This window comes from Babylonia areolata, chromosome 13, assembly GCF_041734735.1.
Source record: "Babylonia areolata isolate BAREFJ2019XMU chromosome 13, ASM4173473v1, whole genome shotgun sequence".
NCBI lineage: Eukaryota > Metazoa > Mollusca > Gastropoda > Neogastropoda > Buccinidae > Babylonia > Babylonia areolata.
The window spans coordinates 28,187,271-28,214,851 of NC_134888.1; the positions used below are offsets into that span (position 1 = coordinate 28,187,271).

Genomic DNA, 27,581 nt, shown 5'->3' on the forward strand with positions numbered 1-27,581 from the left:
AAGCTCAACCCAATGCTCTTAGTCAGGCCTTGAGGGAAAATAGAATAAAATGAATTTACATAAACAAATGTATAAGTCGTTAAATTCATGAATAAATGAGTTAATAAGAACTCTTGTTATCAAAACAAAGATTTATACACCCGTGTGCATGCATGTTGATACAAAGGCCTGCACACATGAGCATATTGGCTAGAACTCTATGTTCAGAGACAGACAGAGAGAGAGGAGACACACACACACGCACACACACACACACACACACACACAGAGAATCATCTCCATATATTTACAGATGGATCTGTTCTTGATGACAAAAATGCTGGTGCAGCTTTCTATATTCCTGCCTTTAAAGTCGAAAAATCTTACTTTACTGGAAAACATCATTCCATATTCACAGCTGAGCTAATTGCTATTATACAAGCTCTGAACTACTTAGTGAGCCATCAAATGGTTTTCTCGAAAATAGCATTCTTTGTTTATTCCAAATCAGTACCTTATGTTCTATAATTATTCAGCCTTGAAACAAGACCTGACTTATTTACTGAGGCAAATCATTTGGTACATTGTTTAAGGATTAAAGGGACTGAGGTCAGATTTTGTTGGGTGCCTTCTCATGTGGGCATTAATGGCAATGAAACTGCTGATAAAGCAGCTAAAAGAGGAGCACAAGATTCAGAAAAATCGACAAAAATACATGTCCGTCTTTCCATAAAAGAGGCATACACTTTGTTAGAAAAATCAGCATGGGGTCGATTTCATAACCGATGGAAGTTAAAGTTTTTAAAACATAAAGGAACATTATTCCCCGAGAATATTATTAAAGAAAAGATACCGAATCCATCAGCTTGCTTTTCAAGATTAATAACCTCTACTTTCTTCCGTATAAAACTTGATGCGCTGAAGATAAAGTATAGTAAAATTGTTACATGCATCTGTGGTAAGCAGTTCAGCTTGCATCATTGTTTCACTGTCAGCAGTTACGTACCTTCTTGCCCAAGTATTTCAAAGAGAATAATAATTCTGCAGATGATTTTTGTAAAGTTATTTCTGACGAGGTTCTTATGGTCGAACTTTCACAGGCATTAGTTCATAGCCCTATTTCTACATTCCTTTAATGCACTTCAGAATTGTGTTAATGGTTTCTGATTATTATCATTATTATTATTGAATTGTTACTGTTAAATGTAACTGCATGTTAGTTATACATTTTACAGTAGTTTTCTAGTTTACCTTTTTTCTGTTTTCCTCTTCCCTGCCCCCCCCCCCCTCCTCCTCCCCCCATGGCCCCCACCCCCCCACTTTTTTTTAAATTTTTTTTTTAACATCTAATATCATTGATAGTGAAAAGATGCTAAACTAAAGAACGAACACACACACACAGGACGACAAATTCTTTGTTGGCAAATAATGTTTTACAACTCTAATGCCAAGGAGGATAATTCAAGACAGGGAGAGAGACAGAAAGACAGATGACGGGAGACAGAAATGCACATTATTTTATGCAGTCGTTCATAACCACACAGACGGGCGCAATAGCTGAGTGGTTAAAGCGTTGGACTTTCAATCTGAGGGTCCCGGGTTCGAATCATGGTGACGGTGCCTGGTGGGTAAAGGGTGGAGATTTTTACGATCTCCCAGGTCAACACATGTGCAGACCTGCTAGTGCCTGAACCCCCTTCGTGTGTATATGCAAGCAGAAGATCAAATACGCACGTTAAAGATCCTGTAATCCATGTCAGCGTTGGGTGGGTTATGGAAACAAGAACATACCCAGCATGCACACCCCCGAAAGCGGAGTATTGCTGCCTACATGGCGGGGTAAAAACGGTCATACACGTAAAAGCCCACTCGTGTGCATACGAATGAACGTGGGAGTTGCAGCCCACGAACGAAGAAGAAGAAGAAGAAGAAGAAGAAGAAGATCATAACCACAGCTGTCATGGACCAGCACCTTGTCCCAGGGGTGACACAGTCTGGTGCACACATGCCCACAGTCCAGACGGGCTTTGCAAGGCTTCATGCAGCCTCCTTCCGGTGCATTGTCAAAATCTCTGGGCGTCCTGATGACCAGGCCCTCATCACAAGGGTGGTTCTGACAATACAGGTTCAGGGTCTCTCCAAGCTGTCCTTTAGCCTTCAGTTTGGTGGTGATGGTCAGCCACAGGTCACTGCTCTCACTCAGCTGGTCAAAGTTTGCGATGACGTACAGGCCCATCTGCACAAGAAAAAAAGTGCTCAAAGGAACAAGTTCTTTGGTCCATGTGTGTATATGCATGCATTTGTCCATGCGCACATCAGTTGAAGTCCTCCCATCCACTACACATCCACATTGTCAAGTGACCCCCATCCATCCCATACTATCACCCTGAAACTGATGAAAAAGAAAAAAATGATCAACCAAAACGAAGGTGCTTCACATGCTTCTATGACTCACCTTAGCCCGGGACAGAGCCACGCACACACGGTTCTCCGTCTTCAGGAAACCAATCCTGCCCTCCTCGTTGCTTCGGACAAGGGAGAGAAGTATGATGTCATTCTCCTCGCCCTGGAAGTTGTCCACCACCGTCACATGTACGCCATCAAATTTAGAGTCTTTGGGCATCAGCTTCCTCAGCTGAAACAGCTGTCCTGTGGGGATATCATCATCATCCTCATCATAATCACCACTGTCATCTTCTGCATCATCATCATCATCTTCTTCCTTAGTGAGTTCATCACCACCACAACAACAAGAGAGGTAAAGCCTTCATCAGTTCATGGCTCACAAGTCATTCATGCTCATTAAAAAACACATCATAAACAAAAATGATACTGAAAAAAATGATACTATTACAAAAAAAAAAAAAAAAAAAACGAAAATGAAAAAACAGTGTAAACTGTATATGCTGATCCAAATATGACTTTTTGCTCACCATCAGAAATGAGTCTTTGTCAAACTAAAATTGTGAGTTGGTAGAGGGAACAATTCCACTTACAGCAGCCCATATTGATCAGCATCTCTTGGTTTTACAATCACAAAATACATCTTTCAATATTTCAAATTTCCCAGTCTTTATCACAACTTCCCAGTTTTCAGTTTCCAGAAGTTGTCAAAGCATGTGGACTGATCCATATATGAGACATCAAAACTCCTGTATAGGAGAACATGTGAAAAAAACACCCAGATGCCTGATCTTCACATAAAGTCAATGTGCAGGCCTTGAAACATTGTCGCTGAATGAAAAAAAAGTAATACAATAAATGATACTAAATTGAAAGATATGCACAGGACAAACAAGAGAACTAAAACAAGAATAACAAGAGACAAAGCCTTCAAGACTCACTTATGCTTCGGGCTTTAACCAGTAAAGGAATCATGATGAGAAAAAAAGATCAATAAATTGTTAAAAAAAGTGTTCTGTATTAGATATAATTATAGAATACGCTTGGAAAAAAAAAGAAAAGAAAAGAAAAGAAGGCACACAAGTGGGACTGAACCATGCATGTACAGTTCCAAAGAAAGCAGACTAATCCCCAAGGCTGCGATGCATCTGATGTCACTAAAGTTAATATTTAAAGCAATGATGTTGTTTTCCTCTGTGTGCGATAAATGGACGTGATTGTATTGGACGTAATACACCTTTTAAATCATGCTTTTTCTGTCTTTTATCATATCTCAATTATTCTTTTATTTCAGCCGTAAAGGATACGTTGCTATTGCTTCAAGCACATCGCAACACATGGTAGATCTCTAGATCTGCACGAACCAGTCTACAACAGGCTGACGAAGAAATGATTGATTCAATTTTTCTTTTGTGTTCATTTCAGTTAATTCAGTGTCCACCTTAGGATATTTATATGCAGTAAACATGTCAATGGTGAAGTTAGTATCACTGTATGTGTTCTGTCCAGAATTTGCATTTCTTTCAATTGTGAACAAGAAAAATGAGGTCATGTCTTCTCACCAAACACAACCTACCTTCCAGCAAGTCAGAGGAAAGCAGTTTTTTTTATATAATTTTCGGATTTTGGAACAAATCTTAATGAAATAAAACTGTTAATGATACAGAAATACGGCTTAATTCGGGAGACTTACAACCTATTATTGGTATGACTGTGAAGATTTTTTTCATACTATGTTTAAACCAAATTTGGTATTGGCAGACACAGTATTTCCAGAGAAAATGGCAATGTTATAGTTTACCACACACACACACACACACACACACACACAGGCAACCGAACACCGGGCTATTAACACAGACTCACTTTGTTTACACAAGTGAGTCAAAAATGAACCTGTGTGCACCTGCATGCATGCAAACTGACACTGACATGAAAAAGCACACACACAAACACACGTACACACACACATACAGAAACACAACAGACATGCAACAGTTTGCAGTCTCACAGACACAAAGGCCCAACCTTCAACCGACACATGTACATACACAGGTCCTACCCTAAACACACACACACACACACACACACACTCACACACACATACATACATACATACACACACGCACACTGACATAAATACCTCATGTGTGGTTCACAAACACATAAAGCATCACCCAGATTATGCACACACATGCACACACACACACACACACACACATACACCCCCAAGCACACATATATACATAACCCCCTTCCGCCCCTCCCCCACCGCCCCCAAACAACCCACTCACACGGATATAAATACCTAATGTGAGGTGACACATAAAAAATCATTCAGTCGGATTGACCATGCACATGCACACACAGACATGTACATACACACACAGACATGCACATACATACACACATACCTGTCAATCCCACAAACAGAGCACATGCATGCATTTTGTGGCTGCACCCACACATAGCTCCCACAATCCGCACTCATAAATATACATCATTCCCCCTACATAAATGCACACACACACACACACACACAAACACATTCCCCAGGTCCCACATACACACACACATACATGCTCACATGCACACACACACACACACCATGGCATGTATACATATGTATGCACGCACGCACATTCTAGCACAGTTTTACCCCTAATGGGTTGGGAAAAGGTCTCCCAAGACATGAACGTGGTGTCATTCAGTCTACTGTTTTGGGGGAAGGTTTTCTGAAACCCTGGTCTGTATGGAAGAAATGTGTGTACTGTTGGTTTGGAAACGATCTGATGGTTTGGTTCTTCTTCTTTATTTGTGGACTGTGACACCCATGTTCCTTTGCATACACAAGTTGGCTTTTACATGCACGACTGTTTTTGTTGTTTTTTTTACTCCCGCCATGTAGGCAGTCATAATCTGTTTTCAGGGTGTGGAGGAGGTGCATGTTGGGTATGTTCTTGTATCCATAAAAGTCCAAATGCTAACATGGATTACGGGATCTTTAACGTGTGTATTTGATCTTCTGCATGTGTATACACATGACAGAGTTCAGACTCTTGCAGGTCTGCACACACATCTGTTGACCTGGGAGATTGGAAAAATCTCCACCTTTTACCTACCAGGCGCCATGAACAGATTCAAACCTGGGACCCTCAGACTGAAAGTCCAACACTTTAATCATTCAGCTGTTGTGCCAGTCTTGGCATCACCCAGTCAATGACCATGTTGCAGAGCAGTGCTGGGATTATCCTTGCCTCACTTCTGTCTTCACCTGGAAGCTGTGTTCACTGTTTCCTACTGTGAATGTAAAGTTAAAGCTCTCGATGAAAAGGACCATCTGCAGTGGGATCCTCTACACACGGAGTATACACCATAGGCTTTCCCTGCAGGTGTTGTCAAAGGCTTCTTTTCCTCACTGTCTATATCTAAAGCTCTGATTCAACACAACGCAGACAATTTCACATCAACGAGGCTTGTCCTTGACAGACGCAGCACCAGCAAAACTGTCATTCTTCAGCAAAGCAGCTGACAAACAAAAATGACAAGGAAGCAAATTTCTCTCAGTGGAGGAAGGACAAAACATGTTCATTTACCAGAGTATGTGGTGAGGACGGTGATCCTGGATGCCTGGTATCCCTGTTTCAGCAGGTAGAGACACAGCTGGGCCATGTACCGCGCCTCATACATGTTGGAGTGGCTTTTGGTCTCACTGTCGCTGGTCTCTGCCTCCCCATGGTTGATGAAGAACACGTTGGACGACACCCCTTTCACGTCCTCATACCCTTCCACTGACGGGTGGTTGTGCAGGTTCGGGTAGATGGGATGCACCAGCTCAGCGATTTCTGGACGCATGCGATGCTGCCAGCCTAGGGTGTTGCACCTGGAACAGAGAACAAAGTGAAACATGATATTCTGATTGTGCCCCTTTTTTCGTGGACTTCTTACAATTCTAAACAGAGAGAGAGACAGATGGAGAGAGAGAGAGAGAGAGAGAGAGAGAGAGAGAGAGAGAGAGTCAAAGTCAAAAGTGTTTTCAATGTCACGTATCAAGCCCTTTACAAGAGAAATGACATCATTAATTGAATGAAATATTACTGAGACATTCTCTTCTACAGCTAAGTGCTCTGTATATAAACAAACAACATTTGTGATAATGTCTGCGTTTTCACAAGCAAGAGTCAAAGACAGTTTGAAGAACGGTGGATATCTGTGATACTTAGCTGGTATTAAATCTTCTCTTACATCCAGTTATCCGAGTCAAACGAGATGATTGTGCACTTCATTTTCAATTGTATCACAACAGAAAGAACAATAGTTATCATTATCTAAATGTTGTCTGTATGGCAAATGACTGTTTTGTGGGGGACATACCAATTCTAAACTTAGCAAAACACCTTCACAAGTTTACATTCTTGAGCTGACAAAAGCAGACCAATACTGACTGATTGAAACTGGAATGTACCTGAAAAAAATGATTTTCGAGTGAGGCATGCCAGCCTTGTCCAAAAGAATCAACGGTCCTTTGTTTAAATTCTGAAAGAAAAGCCTTAAATTTCCCACATATTGCACTTCTCTACCGTGTTAAAACCATATTTTACATATAATATTTCTTTTATGACACACTCACATAAAATAATGTATTTTCAGTGATAACATCATACTGCTTTATTTATCTATTTTCGTCAATGCAAGCTATTCGCAATCAAAAGTTATCAAAATGCAACAGTTGCTAAGTATTTTTAAAAAGAGTTAATCTGCCTTTTTCCCTACATATTAATAATATCTAGGCTACTTTGGACTTACACATATAAATCGTTTAACAGCATATACATGATTTTTCCTATATGCCATTAGTCAAAAGACAAACCCCATGTTTCATATCCGTATGTCAGGTATAGTCTGAATTTGACAATCAAACATCTTAAAAAACACATGGGGTGAATGTTCACCTACAATCCAGGGTAATTAATTATAGCTGACACACCTTTCTAGTTCAATCTGCAAGATATTTGAGTGTCTGAGAAAATGTACGCCTTGCAGAAAGATAAATTCCAAGATATTTATACTGGCTAATTATCTGCAATTCCTCATTTTTAAATAACCATCTCTGATGAGGATAAGAATTCGTTGTTTCTAAAAACAACGACCTTCGACTTTTCCAGATTTACAAGAAGATCAAGTTGATTTCCTGTTCTTGATAATACGTTTTGCTGATTCTATAATTATAAACCAATAACAATGTCCGAGAACTGAACAATAATATCTGCAAACAACAGAAAAAATGATTCTATAAAATCTAGCTACAGCTGAATCCCTTGTTTGCCACAACAAATAACGAACAGCAGTGACTTTGTTACGATCCTATGTGAGGAGGAAACGTGTGTGATCGCCAATTAACTGTGTGGAGTTACAGTATTTTCCATGTGAGGAGGAAAGGTGTGTATGTGGATTTCCAGTCTTCAATCAATCAATCAATCTTTTCCATGTGAGATGGGGAGGTGTGTGATCACCATTAACTGTGTGAAATTCCAGTATGTTCTATGTGAGGTGGAAGGTGTGTGACCACCATTAACTGTGTGAAGTTCCAGCATATTCTATGTGAGGTGGAAGGTGTGTGACCACCCTTAACTGTGTGAAGTTCCAGTACATTCTATGTGAGGTGGAAGGTGTGTGACCACCAACCCCATCCCTGATGGGGAGGAAACTGATAAAACCAGAATGAAAACGTTGTAAATATTGTGTGAAATTTTATTAGTTAAATAAAAAAGAGGGAATTTCAAGTTTTGTTAAGACTGAGGACTGAGGCAGTGAAAATGTGTATGTATGTTTGAAGATAATAAGTGAATAATGTGAACTGAACACATGAGCTTCTGACAGGGGGCGGAGGAGGGGTCGGGGAGGGAGGGGGGGGGGGGGGTGTCTGTATGTTTTACATTTATTTGCTTATTTGTTTATTCATTATCATTGTTCTCTTTTTATTCTATTTTATCTTATTTATCTATTAATTTCATTTCATATATATGTATATATATATTTTTTTTAATAAAAAAAGAAATACTTATCTATTTATTTACATTTTATTTTATTTCATCTTTATTTTTCTTTTTTTTTCTTTTTCTTCTCAAGGCCTGACTAAGCGCGTTGGGTTACACTGCTGTCAGGCATCTGCTTAGCAGAAGTGGTGTAGCGTATATGGATTTGTCTGAACGCAGTGATACCTCCTAGAGCTACTGATACTGATGCTTTCTGTGTCTTAATAACTGTTTCTGAATCATATCCAGAAGGGTCAAATGTGCTGTGATCTTCCCTAAAACTTGTTTGTTCCTCTCCCAGTATACTGTTCCCATTGATCCAGTTTGAGGTCCGCTTATTCAAAATAAAACTACACAATTTTCTTCAAATACTTAACAGGGATATTCCTCTGTAATTGTCAGTGCTGTTTGAAAAAACCTTTTTCCCCCCAGTAGTTGAAAGATTGATAAGCAGCACTCATCAGGGAATAAACCATGATCAAAATGAAAGTTAAAAAAAGTTCATGAGTATCAGTATCAGTAGCTAAAGGAGGCGTCACTACGTTTGGTCAAATCCATGTATGCTACACCACATCTGCCAAGCAGATGCCTGACCAGCAGTGTAACCCAACGTGCTTAGTCAGGCCTCAAGAAAAAAAAGAAAAAGATAAATAAATAATAATAATAATGAAATAAAATAAATAAATAAATAAAATAACAAAAAAAAAAAAAAAAAAAGGAAAAAAAGATAAATACATAAAAATACTACTACTAATAATAATGATATTACAAAAAGAAAAAAACAAGAAAAGAAAGAAAAAAGATGATAAATGAGCAAATAAATGTGAAACATGCAGACACACATTCACACATACACACACACACGCACACACACACACATGCATAACAGATATGTAACAGACATGCAGTTTCACAGATATGAAAGCACAATCAAATACACATTAACGTACATGAGCAGCAACACACACACACACAGAGTTCACGAGAAAGGGTGCACTTTGCTCTGTGCAGTTCTTGAAATATTCACCTACTAATCTATCTGGTGCCGGTGCTTTATTGCGCTTTAGTGCTTTGGTTATATCCCTAAACTTTGACAGAGTGAGAGAGAGAGAAAGGGAAAGAGAAAGTGTCTGTGTGTGTGTGGGGGGGGAGAGGGTGGGATAGAGAGAGAGAGAGAGAGAGAGAGAGAGAGAGAGAGAGAGAGAGAGAGAGAGAGAGAGAGAAAGGGAAAGTGTCTGTGTGTGTGTGTGTGGGGGGGGGAGATAGATAGATAGAGAGAGAGAGAGAGAGAGAGAGAGAGAGAGAGAGAGAGAAAGAGAGAGAGAGAGTAAAACAATCTAACAATATGTTTCTGATGCGATCTTAATTTTCTCTTTCTCTCTCTCACCATGAACACACACACACACATGCACACACACACACACACACACACACACACACACACAACACATGCATGCGCGCATACAATGCTTTGTATATGTAAAAATGATTTGAGTTTTTTTTGTTGTTGTTGTCTTTGCTGCCCTATCATCTGCGCTGTTTCAGTGGCATTACTCCCACACCGCTCATTGTGAGTCCCTCACACATGACCACACTCGGGTTCGTCTTTCTCAGTCCCAGCACTGGCAGTCCACAGGGAACCATCAATGTTAGGCTGCCAGGAGGCCACACACCAGAGGAGTGGTAAGTCACTTTGGTGGTGTTCAGTAGTGCCTGTTCCGATTTGATGAAATAAAGATACTGCCTACTAAGCCCCCTTCTGCCAACAATAATGGCTTAGTAATGGAGCCAGACTGAGTGAGCGTCTCCCCCCGAGTGGAGACCGCCACCATGTCCCTCTAACAACAGTCTCCCATGAACCTGCTGTCACTGAAGACCTCAACAGGACTTACCCCAAGCACGGAAGTGGAGAGGTATTTAAACTTAGAGCAGGGCATGAAAGGCCACATAATTTTGGACGTTTTTTTTGTACTGTTGATGAAGGAGGGTGAGGATGAAGATGATGATGTTGATGACGATGTTGCTATGGAGGTCCATCTAGGCTGGGGACAATGTGACAAGGCTGTACTCTACGTTTCCTGTCATAATGATATCCCGGCGTCAACCAGGCCAAAGAGATACAGACACTTGCAGTGCTGGCCAGGAAATAAGAGCAACACACCCAAAGACACATCCGTGAACTGGATGATACTCAACAGTGTGGTCCCAGATTTCCCATTCAAGACCATAGCATACTCAACTCTGGGTAGGAGCTGGCCGCAGGCTGAAAACCCCCACCTCCACTGGGATTCGAACCCGTGTCCTTCCAACTGCCAGTCCACAACACTAACCACTTCACCATGGCGGCTGGTGTAAGTGAATCTATTCCTTTTTAATGCCCTGCATGTGCTCGCATTGATGCATGCACACACATACACTACAAGAACAGAAAACAACAACAAAAAGCAGAAAAAAAACAACAGGCAGTAGCAACATAAGCAACTGCACACATACACAAAATAGGAAACAAAGACCAGCCGCAATGGCGAAGTGGTTAGCGTTGTGGACTGACAGCTGGGAGAACGCAGGTTTGAATCCCAGTGGAGGTGGGTTTTTCGGCCCGTGGCCGGCTCCTACCCAGAGTTGAGTGTGCTGTGGGCTTAAATGGGGAGACTGGGACCACACTGTCGAGTGTCATCCACTTCAAGGATGCGTCTTTGGGTGTGTTGCTCAAATTACCTGACCAACACTGCAAGTGTCTGTATCACTTGGGCCTGGTTAATGCTGGGATATCATTATTACAGAAAGCGTGGAGTACAGCCTTGTCACGCAGTCCCAAACCAAAATGGTCCTCCATAGCAACATCGTCATTGTCATCCTCCTCCTCCTTCATCATCATCAATATAAACAAAACAGTCTCAAAGTCTGTGGCCTTTCATGCTCTGCTCTCATGGTGACCTCAGTTTTGATACCCCTCCACTCCTGTGCTTGGGGTGAGTCCTGTCAATGTCTTCAGTGTCGGCAGATTCATGGGGGGCTGTTGTTTGAGGGACATGGTGGCGGTCTCCACTCTGGGAGGGACGCTCACTCAGTCTGGCTCTGCGACTAAGCCATTATTGACGTTAGTAAGGGGCTTAGTTTGTGGTGTCCTAAGTACGTTAAATCAGAACAGGCACCACTGAACACCACTGGTGACTCAGCAACAGTGCAGGGTCTCCTCTAGTGTGTGGCCTCCTGGTGACCTAACATCGATGGTTCCCTGCGGACTGCCGATGCTGGAACTGTGACAGACGAACTTGGGTGTGGCCGTGTATGGGGGAATCTAAATGAGCAGTGTGGGAGTAATGCCACTGAAATGGTGCAGATGATAGGGCAGCAAAAAAAACAACAACAACAAAAAAAACAACAAGGAAACAAAGAGTACCGACAAACAATTCCAAAACTGTTCCATACTTGATATCATTGTTGATCATGCGCTCAAAGAGCGACAACTCCAGGTTGTACTTCCGTGCCAATCTGTATACTGTGGGGTTGGGTCTCAGCTGTTTGTGATCCCCAATCAGAATCAGGTGCTGGCAGTTCTCGTTCAGCGTGGTGATCACATGACCCTCAAGCACCTCCGCTGCCTCCTCCACCACTATCACCCGGGGTTTGACCTCCCTCAAGGTTTCCTGGTACCTGGACAAACCCCCAACAAAACACACTGTACCACTACTATGCCCAGGTAGTCTTCAAAAGAACACCCAACAAAACACACTATACCACTACTATGCCCAGGTAGTCTTCAAAAGAACACCCAACAAAACACGCTATACCACTACTATGCCCAGGTAGTCTTCAAAAGAACACCCAACAAAACACACTATACCACTACTATGCCCAGGTGGTCTTCAAAAGAACACCCAACAAAACACACTATACCACTACCATGCCCAGGTGGTCTTCAAAAGAACACCCAACAAAACACACTGTACCACTACTGTGCCCAGGTGGTCTTCAAAAGAACACCCAACAAAACACACTGTACCACTACTATGCCCAGGTAGTCTTCAAAAGAACACCCAACAAAACACACAGTACCACTACTATGCCCAGGTAGTCTTCAAAGGAACATCCAACAAAACACACTATACCGCTACTGTGCCCAGGTAGTCTTCAAAGGAACACCCAACAAAACACGCTATACCACTACTATGCCCAGGTAGTCTTCAAAAGAACACCCAACAAAACACACTATACCACTACTATGCCCAGGTAGTCTTCAAAAGAACACCCAACAAAACACACTATACCACTACTATGCCCAGGTAGTCTTCAAAAGAACCCCCAACAAAACACACAGTACCACTACTATGCCCAGGTAGTCTTCAAAAGAACACCCAACAAAACACACTGTACTACTACCATGCCCAGGTGGTCTTGAAAAGGACCCCCAACAAAATACACTGTACTACAACCATGCCCAGGAGGTCTTCAAAAGAACCCCCAACGAAACACACTGTACCACTTAGTACTATGTCCAAGAGGTCTTTAAAAGAACCCCCAACAAAACACACTATGCCACTACCATGCTCAAGAGGTCTTTAAAAGAACCCCAACAAAACACACTGTACCACTACCATGCTCAAGAGGTCTTTAAAAGAACCCCAACAAAACACACTGTACCACTACCATGCTCAAGAGGTCTTTAAAAAAAACCCAACAAAGCACACTGTACCACTACCATGCCCAAACGGTCTTGGAAAGAATAATAATAATACTTGGTATTTATGTAGCGCTGAATCTTGTGCAGAGACAAGTCAACGCGCTTTCAAACCAGTCATTCACACGCATGCACAACTCTAAACTTGATAAACTGAAGACAAAGACGAGGCATGGGTATGAGGCTATCTAGTATACAGATGTGTTTTAAGACCAGATTTGAAAGAGCTGAGTGCGGGGACCCGATGAAGTGAAAGAGGAGATTCGTTCCACAAGCAAGGTTCATTGACAGAGAAAGAATGGCAGCCGACAGTGGAATGTTTGAATCTGGGTATACGTAAGCAGAGTGGGTCCGAAGCCAATCGTAGAGAGCAAGATGGAGTGTAGAGTTGAAGGCAACCACAAAGATAGGAAGGAGGAAGTTTGTGAATATATTTATAACATGGAGTGCTGATCTTATACTTTATTCTGTGTGAGACATGGAGCCAATGGAGATGTTGCAAAAGAGGAGTGATTTGCTCAGATCTTTTCTTTCTGAGAACAAGTCGGGCAGCAGTGTTTTGTATGCGCTGAAGAGACTGAATGAATGAAGCAGGCAAACCAGACAAAAGGGAGTTACAGTAGTCAAGGTGAGAGAGAATGAGAGAAATGACAAGTCTAGATATTGCATGAGTGGACAGATATTTCCGAACAGAACTGATGCGCCGCAATTGACAATAGCAGGACTGACAGGTCTGACTGATAGATTTTTGGATGGACAGTGTTGTCAAGGACAACGCCATGGCTCCTGACTGAGCTGGAAAGAGGGATGTATGAACTGCCAAGTTTGAATGTGTCAGTTATGATGGAAGAGAGTTTTTGTTTTGTTCTGATAACAATTGCTTCGGTCTTGTTCATGGTCAATTGTAATTATTTAGAGTCATCCAGTTTTGAATGTCCAGAAAGCAGTCGGATGTTTCTTGCAAGAGCGAGGACAATTTTTCTGGGGTATCACACATTTTTTAAGTTCAGTGTCATCAGCATAAGAATGATGACTAACATTGTGGTGCTTGATAATTTCAGCAAGAGGAACCGAAAGAACCCCCAACAAAACACACAGTACCATTACCATGCCCAGGTGGTTTTTAAAAGAACCCCCAACAAAACACACAGTATCACTACCATGCCCAGGTGGTCTTTAAAAGAACCCCCAACAAAACACACAGTACCACTACCATGCCCAGGTGGTCTTTAAAAGAACCCCCAGCAAAACACACAGTACCACTACCATGCCCAGGTGGTCTTTAAAAGAACCCCCAGCAAAACACACAGTATCACTACCATGCCCAGGTGGTCTTTAAAAGAACCCCCAACAAAACACACAGTATCACTACCATGCCCAGGTGGTCTTTAAAAGAACCCCCAACAAAACACACAGTACCACTACCATGCCCAAGTGGTTGTTTTCTATATATTAATTTTAAAAGCGATTTAATTTCATTGTGTTGTATTATTGCAGCCACATTATTCTGCACGATTATTTCAAGGGCACAAATAATCTCCACGCCTGATATTCCAGTGCCCCTGGTACTACTCATTCATTCATTCATTTTGCCCATCGCTCCTGGTGGAGCATAAGCCATCGACGACCCTTCGCCATCGCACTCTGTTCTGGGCTGTTCTGGCCATTCCAGTCCAGTTGGTCACTTGCTGCTTCAGCTCACCGCGTCATAAGTCTCCGGGATGGAGACCCTTCCTTGCCCAGGTGAATGCTTTGGTTATTTGTCGTCGATGCTTCTGTAACTGGTCTTTTTTACAGGCAGGGTAGTTAACCCTATGCAAACCCCTTTATTATCCGGGCGAGGTGGTCCTGCCTTAGTCGCCTCTTACGACATGCATGGCAGGGCAGTGGGTCTATTCTATCAGTGCCCAACCCACAGGGCAACCCTGGCACAACTAACAAAAACTAAAAAGCCACAACTTAAAGATTGTATCCTATGCAGGCATGTGTTGTCTTGTTGCATGCGAGCAATTCATCCAAACTTACAAAAGCACTCGCACGGATCCAGGAGTAGAACCGTTTTATTACTTGCCAGAACTCTTTTTTTTTTTTTTTTTTACTTCAAAATACAGGCAACGTTCATGTGGTGTCAAAATGGAAGTGACGTCAGACAAAACCAAACCACAGGACAGTATGCATGGCACATGTACAGGACACTATCGATGGACCTTTCTGGTGGTCCCACAACCCAACACCCAGCAACAGTCCTCCAATCTGCCCACACTGAAGGTTTGGACAGGACTGTACTGTAATGGAAGTCTGCAAGATAGCTGAAAAAAATGGATGAGTTGCCTTTTACTTATGTTTCAGCCCCTTTCATTAATTTCTTAAAATACTTTACAGATTTTTTTTTTTATGAGCACGCCCACTAGATGTTGACAGTTGATCTCCTACCACCATTAATTTCACCACTTTCTAGGCATTGTGAGTCTTTGTCCATAAGTGGAGTAACAATATATAATGTTTCTTCTTCAGAGGCTAAATCTGCTTTTTCAGGGTCAAAATCACAATCATCATCAAGGAAAAATCCCCCCAGAACTTGTCTTGACAGTGAATCGCGCTTCTTTGCTCATTTTAAACTCATAAATCAATGAGAAAAAAACACAAAAAAAAAACACATGTAAAAATGCTCTAAAATCACTGTTAAAAGTCTGCACATGACGAGAAAGAAAAAAGTGATAGAGTTAGCTCCCTTCCATAATGACTGACTGTGAAATATTGACCGACAATTTGCCGCCTGCAGGTGCTGAGGCTGCTGTTGTCTTGTCTGACAATTTGTAGATTGGAGGTTTCAATGAGTACCATATATGGACCAGGATTTTACCTTGCAGTACTGTGGTGACATGCTGTTCACAGGAAAAGCAGCCTGAATTTGACACAGAGAAATATGTTGTGACAACAACAACAACAAAAATAATATGATACAGAATTGGTATCCAAACAGTAGTATCTTTATAGAATAGCATTAAGCAGAATATAACAGAATAGAAAAGAATATGTCTAGAATATAACAGAATAGAAAAGAATATGTCTTTATTACCAAATGTACCAGTATCACAAGGATTACTGGAGGGAGGGGGAAGGGGGGGGGGCATGTACATAAAAAGTACAAACATGAATCCAAAATCCTATACAAACACAATTACAGTATGATTTCAGACACATCATTCGTATACTTATAAGTGCTTGCGCATGCTCACTCACACGTGTGTGTGCGCACACACACACAGACACTCAGAGCACATCAATACATGTGCTCACTTGAACATACTCTGCACAATACACACGGAATATAAAATAAACAGGACAGCTATCTCTGTGTCACCAGGTGAAGAACTCACCGTGCAGCACCAGTTGTGGTCATGGCCACAACAGTGGCCTTTTCCAGGATGCACCTGTCTTCCCTTTTCTGAGTCTCCTTGTATCTCCTGGTCAGCTCTGTGTACCGCTCTTCCATCTCCCTCATCTTTGCTTTCAGATCTCATCACAGAAAAAAAGGACGATGACAGGAGGCAAAGATGGAATTACAGAGGACAGTCTGTTTAATGATGTTTGTGGTGGTGGTGTGGCAGAGGCAACTGGCAGTGGTGGTGGTGGTGGTGGTGGTGATGGTGATGGTGGTGGTGGTGATGGTGGTGGTGATGGTGATGGTGGTGGTGATGGTGGTGATGGTGATGGTGATGGTGGTGGTGGTGATGGTGGTGGTGGTGGTAGTGGTGGTGACTGGAAACCACAGTGGTAGACATTTTGTATTGTGACTCATGAAAGTACTATGGAAAGAGAGACTGGCTAGAATATTTATCACTGTGTTTGCACAAAAAGATGGAATCTAAACAAGAGGCAAAGCAACCATGTGTCAAGTGAATCTGCCAAACAAAATCGAACAATACTCCACTGTCACGGCTCGTTGGCGATCTCTGTGTGCGTGCCGGTGTGCATCTCTTTTCTCCTTCCCTCTTTCTTTCTCCCTTCTTCCCCCCCTCTCTCTCTTCCTCTCCCCTTCACCACCCTCTCTCCTTCGTGTATATACTCAGTTTAATGCTGGGCGTATGCACATGCATCTCTGGGATATTTGTGTGGCATGTTCCTATTCCTTGAGCATTTTTTTTTTTAACTCTGAGCGACTTCAGAAGTTAATGTAGGTTAAATAGAAAGATTCAGCTTCGTTTTGATGCCAAGCTCTCTTAGAGATAGGTCGCCGTTCCAGTGTGTGAGCTGTTGGGTGCCGTCTGACAGAAGTAGTGGGGCGTTTTCCTTGTCACCCCCTTCTTCCTCTGTGTGTGGTCTGTGTTTTCACTCTGGGCCAGTGGTGTGCCTGTATGTCTACCTGGTGACAGGTGAGGGAGTTGTATATCTGTCTTTGTAGTGTTAAATTAGGGATGTGGCTTGTGACTTTTGTTGCCTTTAAGGAGAATTAGGTATTAGGCGTTTGTAAGGTTAGGGGGATGTTTTATCGGAAATATTTTAAGTCCAGTACTCTTTTTTTTTCTAGATATTTGGGGGAATTGGTGAATTTGTGTGTTCTGTTTAGGCGCGTTATTTTTCTATGTATTCAGCTCGGGTTATTGGTTCAAATGTACTTTTCTTTATAATGGAAACTGTATCTAACAGCAGTATGAATTTTCTGAAACATCTTGTAACTGAAACGAGATTTTTTAGTTTGTGTTATCACATCACTGAGTTTTGTTTCTAATATTCGAAACAAGCAGGACTGACACAAGGCTGATGTATTGTCATTTAGAGGTGGTTGTTTTTTTGTAATGGGTTCTTTCAGAATGTCTGTGGTTTAACCCTTTAATTACTGGGGGAATCATAACAAACGGTTCATGCACTTTTCATGTTTATAGTTTGTAGTTTTTTGTGGTAGGGGCTGTCTGTAATAAGTTATGCTACTGCTCCCCTGGTTAGTTCAATATCTGTTGCTTAAGGAGGTTGGGGTGTGGTGGAGTGGGGGGGGGGCATGCTTGTGAACTTCTGAAAGTGCAGTCTACAGAGACTGGGAGCTCATTGTTCCAGTTTTTTCCTGTGACTATTCCCCCGTACCACTGCCTTCAATGAAGCCCCATGTTCGACGCTGGAACAGTCTGTGTTTCCCTGCCCCAGTTTCCTCACGCCCACTCCCCCTCCTCCACATTCCCAACGTACCCTTTTCCATTGTCCCCCTCTCCCCATCCTACCTTAACCCTAGAGTCTACAAGTGACTTCAGTCTTCAGATGTTGGGTGGAGTTCGCTCAGGTGAACTCTGGTAGTGTTGATGTGCTGGACTGGTGCTGCAGTGACTTTGCGACATGAAGGACTGGAACTGAATTATTTGTGCTGTAGTTAAATGGGGGGAAACTTTTGTGTGCTTTGATTTGTCATGTCTTTATTTCGTTTCATGTGTCAGTAAAGAACCGAGCTGAACTTTTCTGTGTCTCTGTGTTTGTGTTGTCGGGAAGTGGGGGTTCATGGGCAACCCCTTACGGGTTGTGACATCCACAAGTAAAGAATGAACCAGAACAAAACAAAAAAGAGAAGGATATACAAAAAAAAGAGCACTTTAGCCATTTCTAGAGCACCACAGTGTTATTTGGGAAGATTACGGCATTGTTGCAATTAATAATGTAAAGGATATTTGTACTGTAAGTGATGAAATAATTGTGGAATGATAAATAGGCTAGAATATGCATTTTGATGTCTGAACTGAAAAATGTAACAAAAAATCAAGATGAAAAGTCTTTGCAATTTCTTTTTGTTCTTTTTAAAAGGTGGCCACCTCTACTGGAAGTGTGTTTCAGCCATACTTGTTTTGAAATTGTCTCAGCCTTCAGACCACAACTAAAAGAAATGCTGTTAGTGCTAATCTGTAAACAAACAAGAAACAACCCAAGAAAATCATCTGGATCCTAAGGCAAATGGAATCTAATATTTTCATGATATTGAATTCAGGTTTCATCTGGAAGACATGATAAAACTGAAGTTAAATAAGATTATCAAACAGAAGATAACTGTGTCTTGAATCTAAATGGCCTCAAGCAACCGTCATGATGGTGCCAGCAGCAGCCACAGGTTACCTACCTTGTCTCTCTGTCTCTCCATAGACAAAAATACAAACACAAATATAAAAGTTTATAAAAGTATTCATAATTCTTATTATATATGTACATATATATATATATATGTGTGTGTGTGTGTGTGTGTGTGTGTGTGTGTGTGTGCGCGCGCGCGCGCGCATGCGTGTGTATGAACATAAATAATCATACTAAAAAATGTATACCTTGACACAGACTATGGGTCCAAAGACGATAGAGCCTCCATCTTTGATGGAATTTTAGGGTCCATACATTTTTCACCTGCAAGAAATACCTCAGAATGGAGATCAATTTTTAACAAAACCAACCTCTTATTGTAGAAGACACAATTGTATCTCTATTTCTAAATAATGAGCACATTCACACACACATACGTGCACAAGCACACAAATACAGAGTGCATCCTCATTCCCACACATATGCACATACCCATGCATAGACATACACACCGCACACACTCTCTCTCACTCTCACTCATATTTCCCCACTACTCAAACCACAGCCTCAAAACCCATCAGAGGAGCAGCAAAACAGGCCATGAACCTACATTTTGAGATTCAGGGCATCCACCAACACCACAAAAAAAAGAAAACTGTCCACCCCATACAGAAAACTGTCCATCCCATTCAGAAATCTGCCCACCCCATACATAAAACTGCCAACCCAACTGCCCACACCATGCACAAACTGTCCAATCCATGTAGAAAACTGTCCACCCCATTCAGAAATCTGTCCACCCCATACAGAAAACTGCCCAGCCCATACACAAAACTGCCAAACCAACTGCCCACAAAACTGCACAAACTGCCCAATCCATACAGAAAACTGCCCACCCCATACATAAAACTGCCAACCCAATTGCCCACACCATGCACAAACTGCCCAATCCATACAGAAAACTGTCCACCCCATTCAGAAATCTGTCCACCCCATACACAAAACTGCCAAACCAACTGCCCACAAAATGCACAAACTGCCCAATCCATACAGAAAACTGCCCACCCCATACACAAAACTGCCAACCCAATTGCCCACACCATGCACAAACTGCCCAATTCATACAGAAAACTGTCCACCCCATTCAGAAATCTGTCCACCCCATACACAAAACTGCCAAACCAACTGCCCACAAAATGCACAAACTGCCCAATCCATACAGAAAACTGCCCACCCCATACATAAAACTGCCAACCCAATTGCCCACACCATGCACAAACTGTCCAATCCATGTAGAAAACTGTCCACCCCATTCAGAAATCTGTCCACCCCATACAGAAAACTGCCCAGCCCATACACAAAACTGCCAAACCAACTGCCCACAAAATGCACAAACTGCCCAATCCATACAGAAAACTGCCCACCCCATACACAAAACTGCCAACCCAATTGCCCACACCATGCACAAACTGCCCAATTCATACAGAAAACTGTCCACCCCATTCAGAAATCTGTCCACCCCATACACAAAACTGCCAAACCAATTGCCCACACCATGCACAAACTGCCCAATCCATACAGAAAACTGTCCACCCCATTCAGAAATCTGTCCACCTCATACAGAAAACTGCCCACCCCCTACTGCCCACCCCATTCAGAAAGCCACCCTATTCAGAAAACTGCCCACACCATACACAAAATTGCCCACCCCATACACAAAACTGCCCACCCTATACAGAGAACTGTCCACCCCATTCAGAAAATTGCTTACCCCACAAACAAAACTGTCAATTCACCCCACATAGAAAACTGTCAACCCACCTCACATAGAAAACCGTCAACCCACCCCATATAGAAAACTGTCAACCCGTCCCATACAGAATGCTGACCATCCCCAATAGAAAACTGTCAACCAAAACCCAAACAGAAAACTGCTAACCCACCCCATACAGCCAACTGACCACCCCACAAATAAAACTATCAGCCCACCCCACATAGAAAACTGTCAACTCACCCCACACAGAAAACTGTCAGCCCACCACACATAGAAAACTGTCAACTCACCCCACATAGGAAACTGTCAACTTACCCCACATAGAAAACTATCAGCCTCAAACCCACACAGAAAACTGTCAACCCACCCCATACAGAATACTCACCACCCCACACAGAAAACTGTCAACATCAAACCCATACAGAAAACTGTCAACATCAACCCATACAGAAAACTGTCAACATCGACCCACACAGAAAACTGTCAACATCAACCCATACAGAAAACTGTCAACATCGACCCACACAGAAAACTGTCAACATCAACCCATACAGAAAACTGTCAACTCAAACACACACAGAAAACTGTCAACATCAACACACACAGAAAACTGTCAACATCAACACACACAGAAAACTGTCAACTCAAACACACACAGAAAACTGTCAACTCAAACACACACAGAAAACTGTCAACTCAAACACACACAGAAAACTGTCAACATCAACACACACAGAAAACTGTCAACTCAAACACACACAGAAAACTGTCAACATCAACACATACAGAAAACTGTCAACATCAACCCATACAGAAAACTGTCAACATCAACCCATACAGAAAACTGTCAACTCAAACACACACAGAAAACTGTCAACATCAACCCACACAGAAAACTGTCAACACAAACCCATACAGAAAACTGTCAACATCAACACACACAGAAAACTGTCAACATCAACACACACAGAAAACTGTCAACATCAACACACACAGAAAACTGTCAACATCAACACACACAGAAAACTGTCAACATCAACACACACAGAAAACTGTCAACTCAAACACACACAGAAAACTGTCAACTCAAACACACACAGAAAACTGTCAACATCAACACACACAGAAAACTGTCAACTCAAACCCACACAAGAAAACTGTCAACATCGACACACAGAAAACTGTCAACTCAAACACACACAGAAAACTGTCAACTCAAACCAATACAGAATTATAATTCTCTCCGTCTCTCTCTTCTTTCTCAATGTATGTAAATGAATGTGTAAGGTTTCTTTTTTTCTCTTTCTATTTGTTCTTTAGAAAAACAAACAAACATAACATGCCATAAATGTGAATTATATGTCACTTGAATACATGAAGAAAGGCAGAAGAAAAGAAAACTGCCCACACACCCACTCTTCCTGCGCCGTCGTCATGCGATCAGCAGAGCCCACCATCTCCAGCAGCTGACGTTTCACCTCCTTCATCTGCTCCAGTGTGTCCACCTCACCCTTCCCCTTCTTCCTTCCCTGTTTCTGCTTCTTGCCAACTTTGTCCAGACTGGAAATGTCCAGGGCCAGGTAGGATTTCCGTGCCTTGGCAAGACGTTCCAATTTCTGACGCTGGAGACAGTGACAGAGACTGCAGATTTTTACCAGTTGCTTTATGGGGAAAGAAAGTGAAATACTCATGTTCACAAGGCAATGGTACCTACTACACTTACATTTGAGACTTACATGAACCGTTGCAGATGTCCCAGGCCAGGCAGGATTTCCACTTTCCATGGAGGAGAACTAAAGACTTGAAGGGGTTTGCGCATGCGTGGAGGAAGAGGTTCGTCTCTGTCCTCTCCCACCAAACAACCATTTTTCAACTCCAAACAGCGGTTTTTCACCCAATTCTCCCAATTCCCCTCGCCCATATTGCCTTCCTGGACAACAGGAAACCTACCAGTGAAGTTTCAAGCCCATCATAACCCTACTTGGTGTCAAGATCAAGACTGGAGTTCACAACTCAGAATTCAAGATGGCGGCGTCCGATGTTTACTGACTGCCTACCGTGGTAGGGAGCCTGTCATTGACGTTGATTAAAAGGACTCACCAAGCAAAACTGTAAGTAGAAACCTTATTTATCAAATATGAGGATTTTCATCTGTATGAAGACCATCCAAAGAACACACAATGATATGTGAAAAACTTTTCCAGAACAAAGTGACTCTCCAACCAGCAACATATCAAGTTCTAGAACTTCTACTTTCGCTTTTACTGACCTTGTTAGGAGTAGGACTGTTCCTGAGATCCACAGTGCCTCCTAGACACGAAATGCCCACACAGCCCCAGAAATCCAGCAGTATCTCCTCCCAAGAAGCACCCTCTCAGACAAAATCCAAAGAATCCAAGTTTCCCTGTGGCACATGTGATTGCACTGTCTCCTGGTCAGAACGTGGTGTTGAATGTAATACTTGTGGCCAGTGGTTTCATCTTGCCTGCCAAAGCATACCATCTGGCTCTGAGGAGTATGAAAGACTGGGCGAAAGTGATGTTGTATGGAGATGTGTAGTGTGTGACAATGCAAACTACAGCACAGTTGCCTTCGACCTGTTTGGACTTGATGCAGCAGCACCAAGTGCTATCCACAGAGGAGACATCTCCTCTTTGCAAAGTCCCTTGGAAACGTCACTCTCATCGGCAGACTTTACGCCCATCCACTCATCCACACCCTCCCGAGCTACCAGTCAAAACAGTTAAACCGGCCTCTAAGACTTCTGAACATCAACTTCCAGTGCAGTCGAGGCAAGAAAGCAGAACTACAGAATCTGATTGACAGTACAAAGCCTGATATTGTAATAGGCACCGAAGCATGGCTCAATTCACATGTCTGTTCCAGTGAGCTCTTCCCTCCTCACTTCACCACCTTCAGGAAGGACAGGGATCGGCTTGGTGGGGGAGTACTGATAGCTGTGGCGGGTCGCCTACCATGCCAAGAAGTGGAGGAGCTGTCAGTGGATGGATGTGAACTGCTCTGGGTGAAGATCAAGCTGAAAGGAAGACAGCAACTCCTAGTAGCCGCCTACTATAGGCCCAAAGCTAGTGACGCGATCAGCCTGACGAAGTCTGAAACCTCCATCCAAAGGGTCACATGAACAAACGCTACTGTCATCATTGGAGGTGACTTCAATCTCCCTTCCTTTGATTGGACCACCAAGACACTGAAAAGCCCAGCCAGATGTGTTGAAATCCACAACCAGTTTCTTGACCTGATGAATGACGCTGGATACGAACAGCTTGTCACATTCCCCACAAGAGAAGAGAACACCTTAGACCTCTTCCTCACGAGCCATGGAAAAACAATTAGGGAAGAGAATGTTGCCTACAAAGTCACAACGTCCAGCCTAACGATGAAAGTTGAAGCTGTGACACATGCCCTCCAGTGGCTATTGTCTATCCATATGCCTGGAAACCAACATGCCATGATTCTAACCGACTCAATGAACCTCATAGAGAAAATTCAAAATGGAATGGGAAGCCCAGAGTGGCATAAGGCAATACGCAACTTTCAGATTAAAAAACTTACATGGTCATACTGCCCGGGACATGCAGGTGTTAAGGGAAATGAGCGAGCTGACAGACTTGCTGGTAATGCAACAACAACGAGCGGCCTACATCTAGGAAAATCGGAAATCCTCAGAAAAGTCAAAGATTATCAAAAAGAACAGGTACAAGGCCATCACACCATTGATCACCTCAAAGAGATAAAGGCAGAGAGAGGGAGCGGCCGTAAGTCTAACATGAAAGGTAGAGCACGATGCTTTGCAAATCAAACAAATATCAGCATCATTTCCAAACCAACATTGCGCAAATTTCTTCAAAACGGAACAGAGTCTCTGTGGGCTTTTCCAAATACAATAGACTGAGCAACACACTAGACGCCACGCTCTTGGCATTAGAGATCTTTTCCCATCCCTCTTGTGGCCAATTAGTGGCAGCCTCTGTGCGTGTGTATGTGTGTGTTTGTGTGTATGTGTGGGTCTGTGTGTTTGTATTCGTTTGTGCATGCACGAGGGTGTGAGTGTACACAAGTGTCAGGAGAGTTCTGTGCACGTGTGTATGTGTGTGTGTGTGTGTGTGTAGGGGGGGGGGGGTAGAGGATGAAGTATGATGTGTGTGTGTACGCATGCCTACACTGTGGGAGCAATGGAATATTGGAGCGTGCGGGTGTGCATATATATATATCTTTGTATTTATGTGTGTGGGGTTGGGGGTGGGGGATATGGGCGTATGTGTGTGTGCTTGTACAAGTAAGTGTGCCTCTGTGTGTGTGTGTGTGTGTGTGTGTGTGTGTGTGTGTGTGTGTGTGTGTGTGTGTGTGTGTGTGCCGTGGAAGCTGTGATACGTAGCCCAGAAATGAGTGTGTGGAGGGGGTAGAGGAGGTGCAGGGTAAGGTGTGTGTGTGTGTGTGTGTGTGTGTGTGTGTGTGTGTGTGCCGTGGAAGCTGCGATACGTAGCCCAGAAATGAGTGTGTGGAGGGGGTAGAGGGGGTGCAGGGTAAGGTGTGTGTGTGTGTGTGTGTGTGTGTGTGTGTTGGGGCCCATGTACATTTATGTTTATTTGACTGTGCTTTCATATCTGTGAAACTGCATATCTGGTGCATATCTGTTATGCATATGTGTGTGTATGTGTGAATGTGTGTCTGCTTTTACATCTGTCTGCTTATTTATCATCATTGTTGTCTTTTTTATTTATTTATTTATTTTATTTATTTATTTATCTATTTATTTATTTTATTTTCATTATTATTATTTATTTATTTATCTATTTTTTTAATTATATTATTATTTTTATTATTTATTTATTTATTTTATTTTATTTTATTTTATTTTGTTTTATTTTTTCTCAAGGCCTGACAAAGCGCGTTGGGTTATGCTGCTGGTCAGGCATCTGCTTGGCAGATGTGGTGTAGCATATATGGATTTGTCCAAAAGCAGTGACGCCTCCTTGAGCTACTGAAACTGAAACTGAAACTGTCGTTAGTAGGAGGCTTAGTTGGTGGTGTACTGCATCTTAGTACGTTAAACTGGAACAGGAACTACTGAACACTAAAGCTAGTCAGCAGCAGTGCAGGGTCTCCTCGGGTGTGTGGCCTCCTGGTGACCTAAACATTTTATTTCTTTGCTGCCACATCATCTGCACCATTTCTGAGGCATTACTCTCATGCCAATCATTCTGAGTCCTCCATTATACAGCTACAGGACTTGGAATGAGCGGCGTGGGAGGAATTCCACTGAAACAGTGCAGATGATGGGGTAGCAAAAAACAAAACAAAACAAAAACAAAAACAACAACAAAAAAACAACTCCCCCACCCCACCCAAAACAAATTCAATCCACAATTTGGATACAGCGCCAGCCACGGAAGCATTTTATTATGCAAGTCCATAACACACACACACACACACACACACACACAGAGAGGATTTTTATACACACTGTGGAAACAGCAACCGTTCAGGAAAAAACAAAAGGAAAAGAAGAAGGAAGAGGAGGAGAACTGAAAAGAAAGAGATATAGTAAAAAAAAACCCACCACAACAACAGCAGCAGCAACAACAAAGAAAAAAAAAAAAAAAGGGGGACCGTAAAGAACAAGAAGAAAATCAACATCTTCATCCAGAAAAGAAACAAAAGACAAAACAGACAAAAAAGACCAAAAAACCCCACAAAAGCAAGAACAAAAATGAAGACAGAAAAGAAGAAAGAAAAAAAAGAAGAAAAAAGAAGGAAGACAAATCACCTCCTTGTCCTCTGCCTCTCTAAAGCTGAAGGAATCTGTGTCCAGCCGACGCTCGAACTCCAGTGCCTGGATGTCCCCGTCTATGTCCATGTAGCCCATGTCCTCCGCTGACTGTTCCTTCTGCAGACCTCTGGTCTGTGCCGCTCTCCTGGCGCTGGTCAGCAGGCCGTCAATGCCCAGCCAGTCGTAGATGCCACGAGTTCTTGACTGCTCAGCACACTGAACGCAGTTATATAAAAATTAGTATTTCAACATGTTGCTCTTGGCTATTGTTCACTGATATGGATACTTATATAGCACCTATCCTTAATCAGAGACCAAGCACTAAGCATTTCACAAACATGGAGTCATATGCGCAACAGGCTGCTTACCTGGGTAGAGCCGACTGTCAGCTGCCTTTGGACGCTCATCGTTCGTTTCCTGTGTCATTCAGTCAGGCTTCAGTCACTCTGTCTCTCTCTCTGTGACTCGACTCTCTCTCTCTCTCTCGCACACACACACATAATTTTCTTTTCACAGTGTTCTTCTTCTTCTCCTTCTTTCATAGGCTGCAACTCCCACATTCACTGGTATGTATACCAGCGGGCTTTTAGGTACATGACCGTTTTTAACCTGCCATGTAGGCAGCCATACTCCGTTTTCGGGGGCACTCTGTTCAAAGGTCCTCAATCATCTCACCTTCAATGGAAGAAACCCTAACCAGCAATGGTTGACAGATCTTTTCTATTTTTTCACATCTGTTTTACCATTTTTCTTTTTGCTCTCTCTCTCTCCCTGAATTATCAAACAGATTTGTAGACCTGTATTCAGGATGTAAAGGCCAGTACACACTTCTTTATATGTCTGTCTCAGTGTCTGTCTGTCTTAGTTGTT

The 27,581-nt window shown here is 42.5% G+C and overlaps 1 protein-coding gene across 2 annotated transcripts in view; it reads right to left on the minus strand.

The window, feature by feature from the left end:
• The window catches only part of LOC143289185 (NFX1-type zinc finger-containing protein 1-like), a 110,086-nt gene that overhangs the window by 53,864 nt on the left and 28,641 nt on the right, over positions 1 to 27,581 (minus strand). For both annotated transcript variants that reach the window (XM_076598111.1, XM_076598112.1), the window contains exons 9-16: positions 26,709 to 26,927; positions 22,333 to 22,542; positions 19,395 to 19,470; positions 16,479 to 16,617; positions 11,850 to 12,074; positions 5,979 to 6,265; positions 2,435 to 2,628; positions 1,952 to 2,215 (exon numbers count right to left, since the gene is read on the minus strand). In XM_076598111.1, the coding sequence (XP_076454226.1) occupies positions 1,952 to 2,215; positions 2,435 to 2,628; positions 5,979 to 6,265; positions 11,850 to 12,074; positions 16,479 to 16,617; positions 19,395 to 19,470; positions 22,333 to 22,542; positions 26,709 to 26,927 (1,614 nt within the window). The remainder of the gene's footprint in view (positions 1 to 1,951; positions 2,216 to 2,434; positions 2,629 to 5,978; positions 6,266 to 11,849; positions 12,075 to 16,478; positions 16,618 to 19,394; positions 19,471 to 22,332; positions 22,543 to 26,708; positions 26,928 to 27,581) is intronic.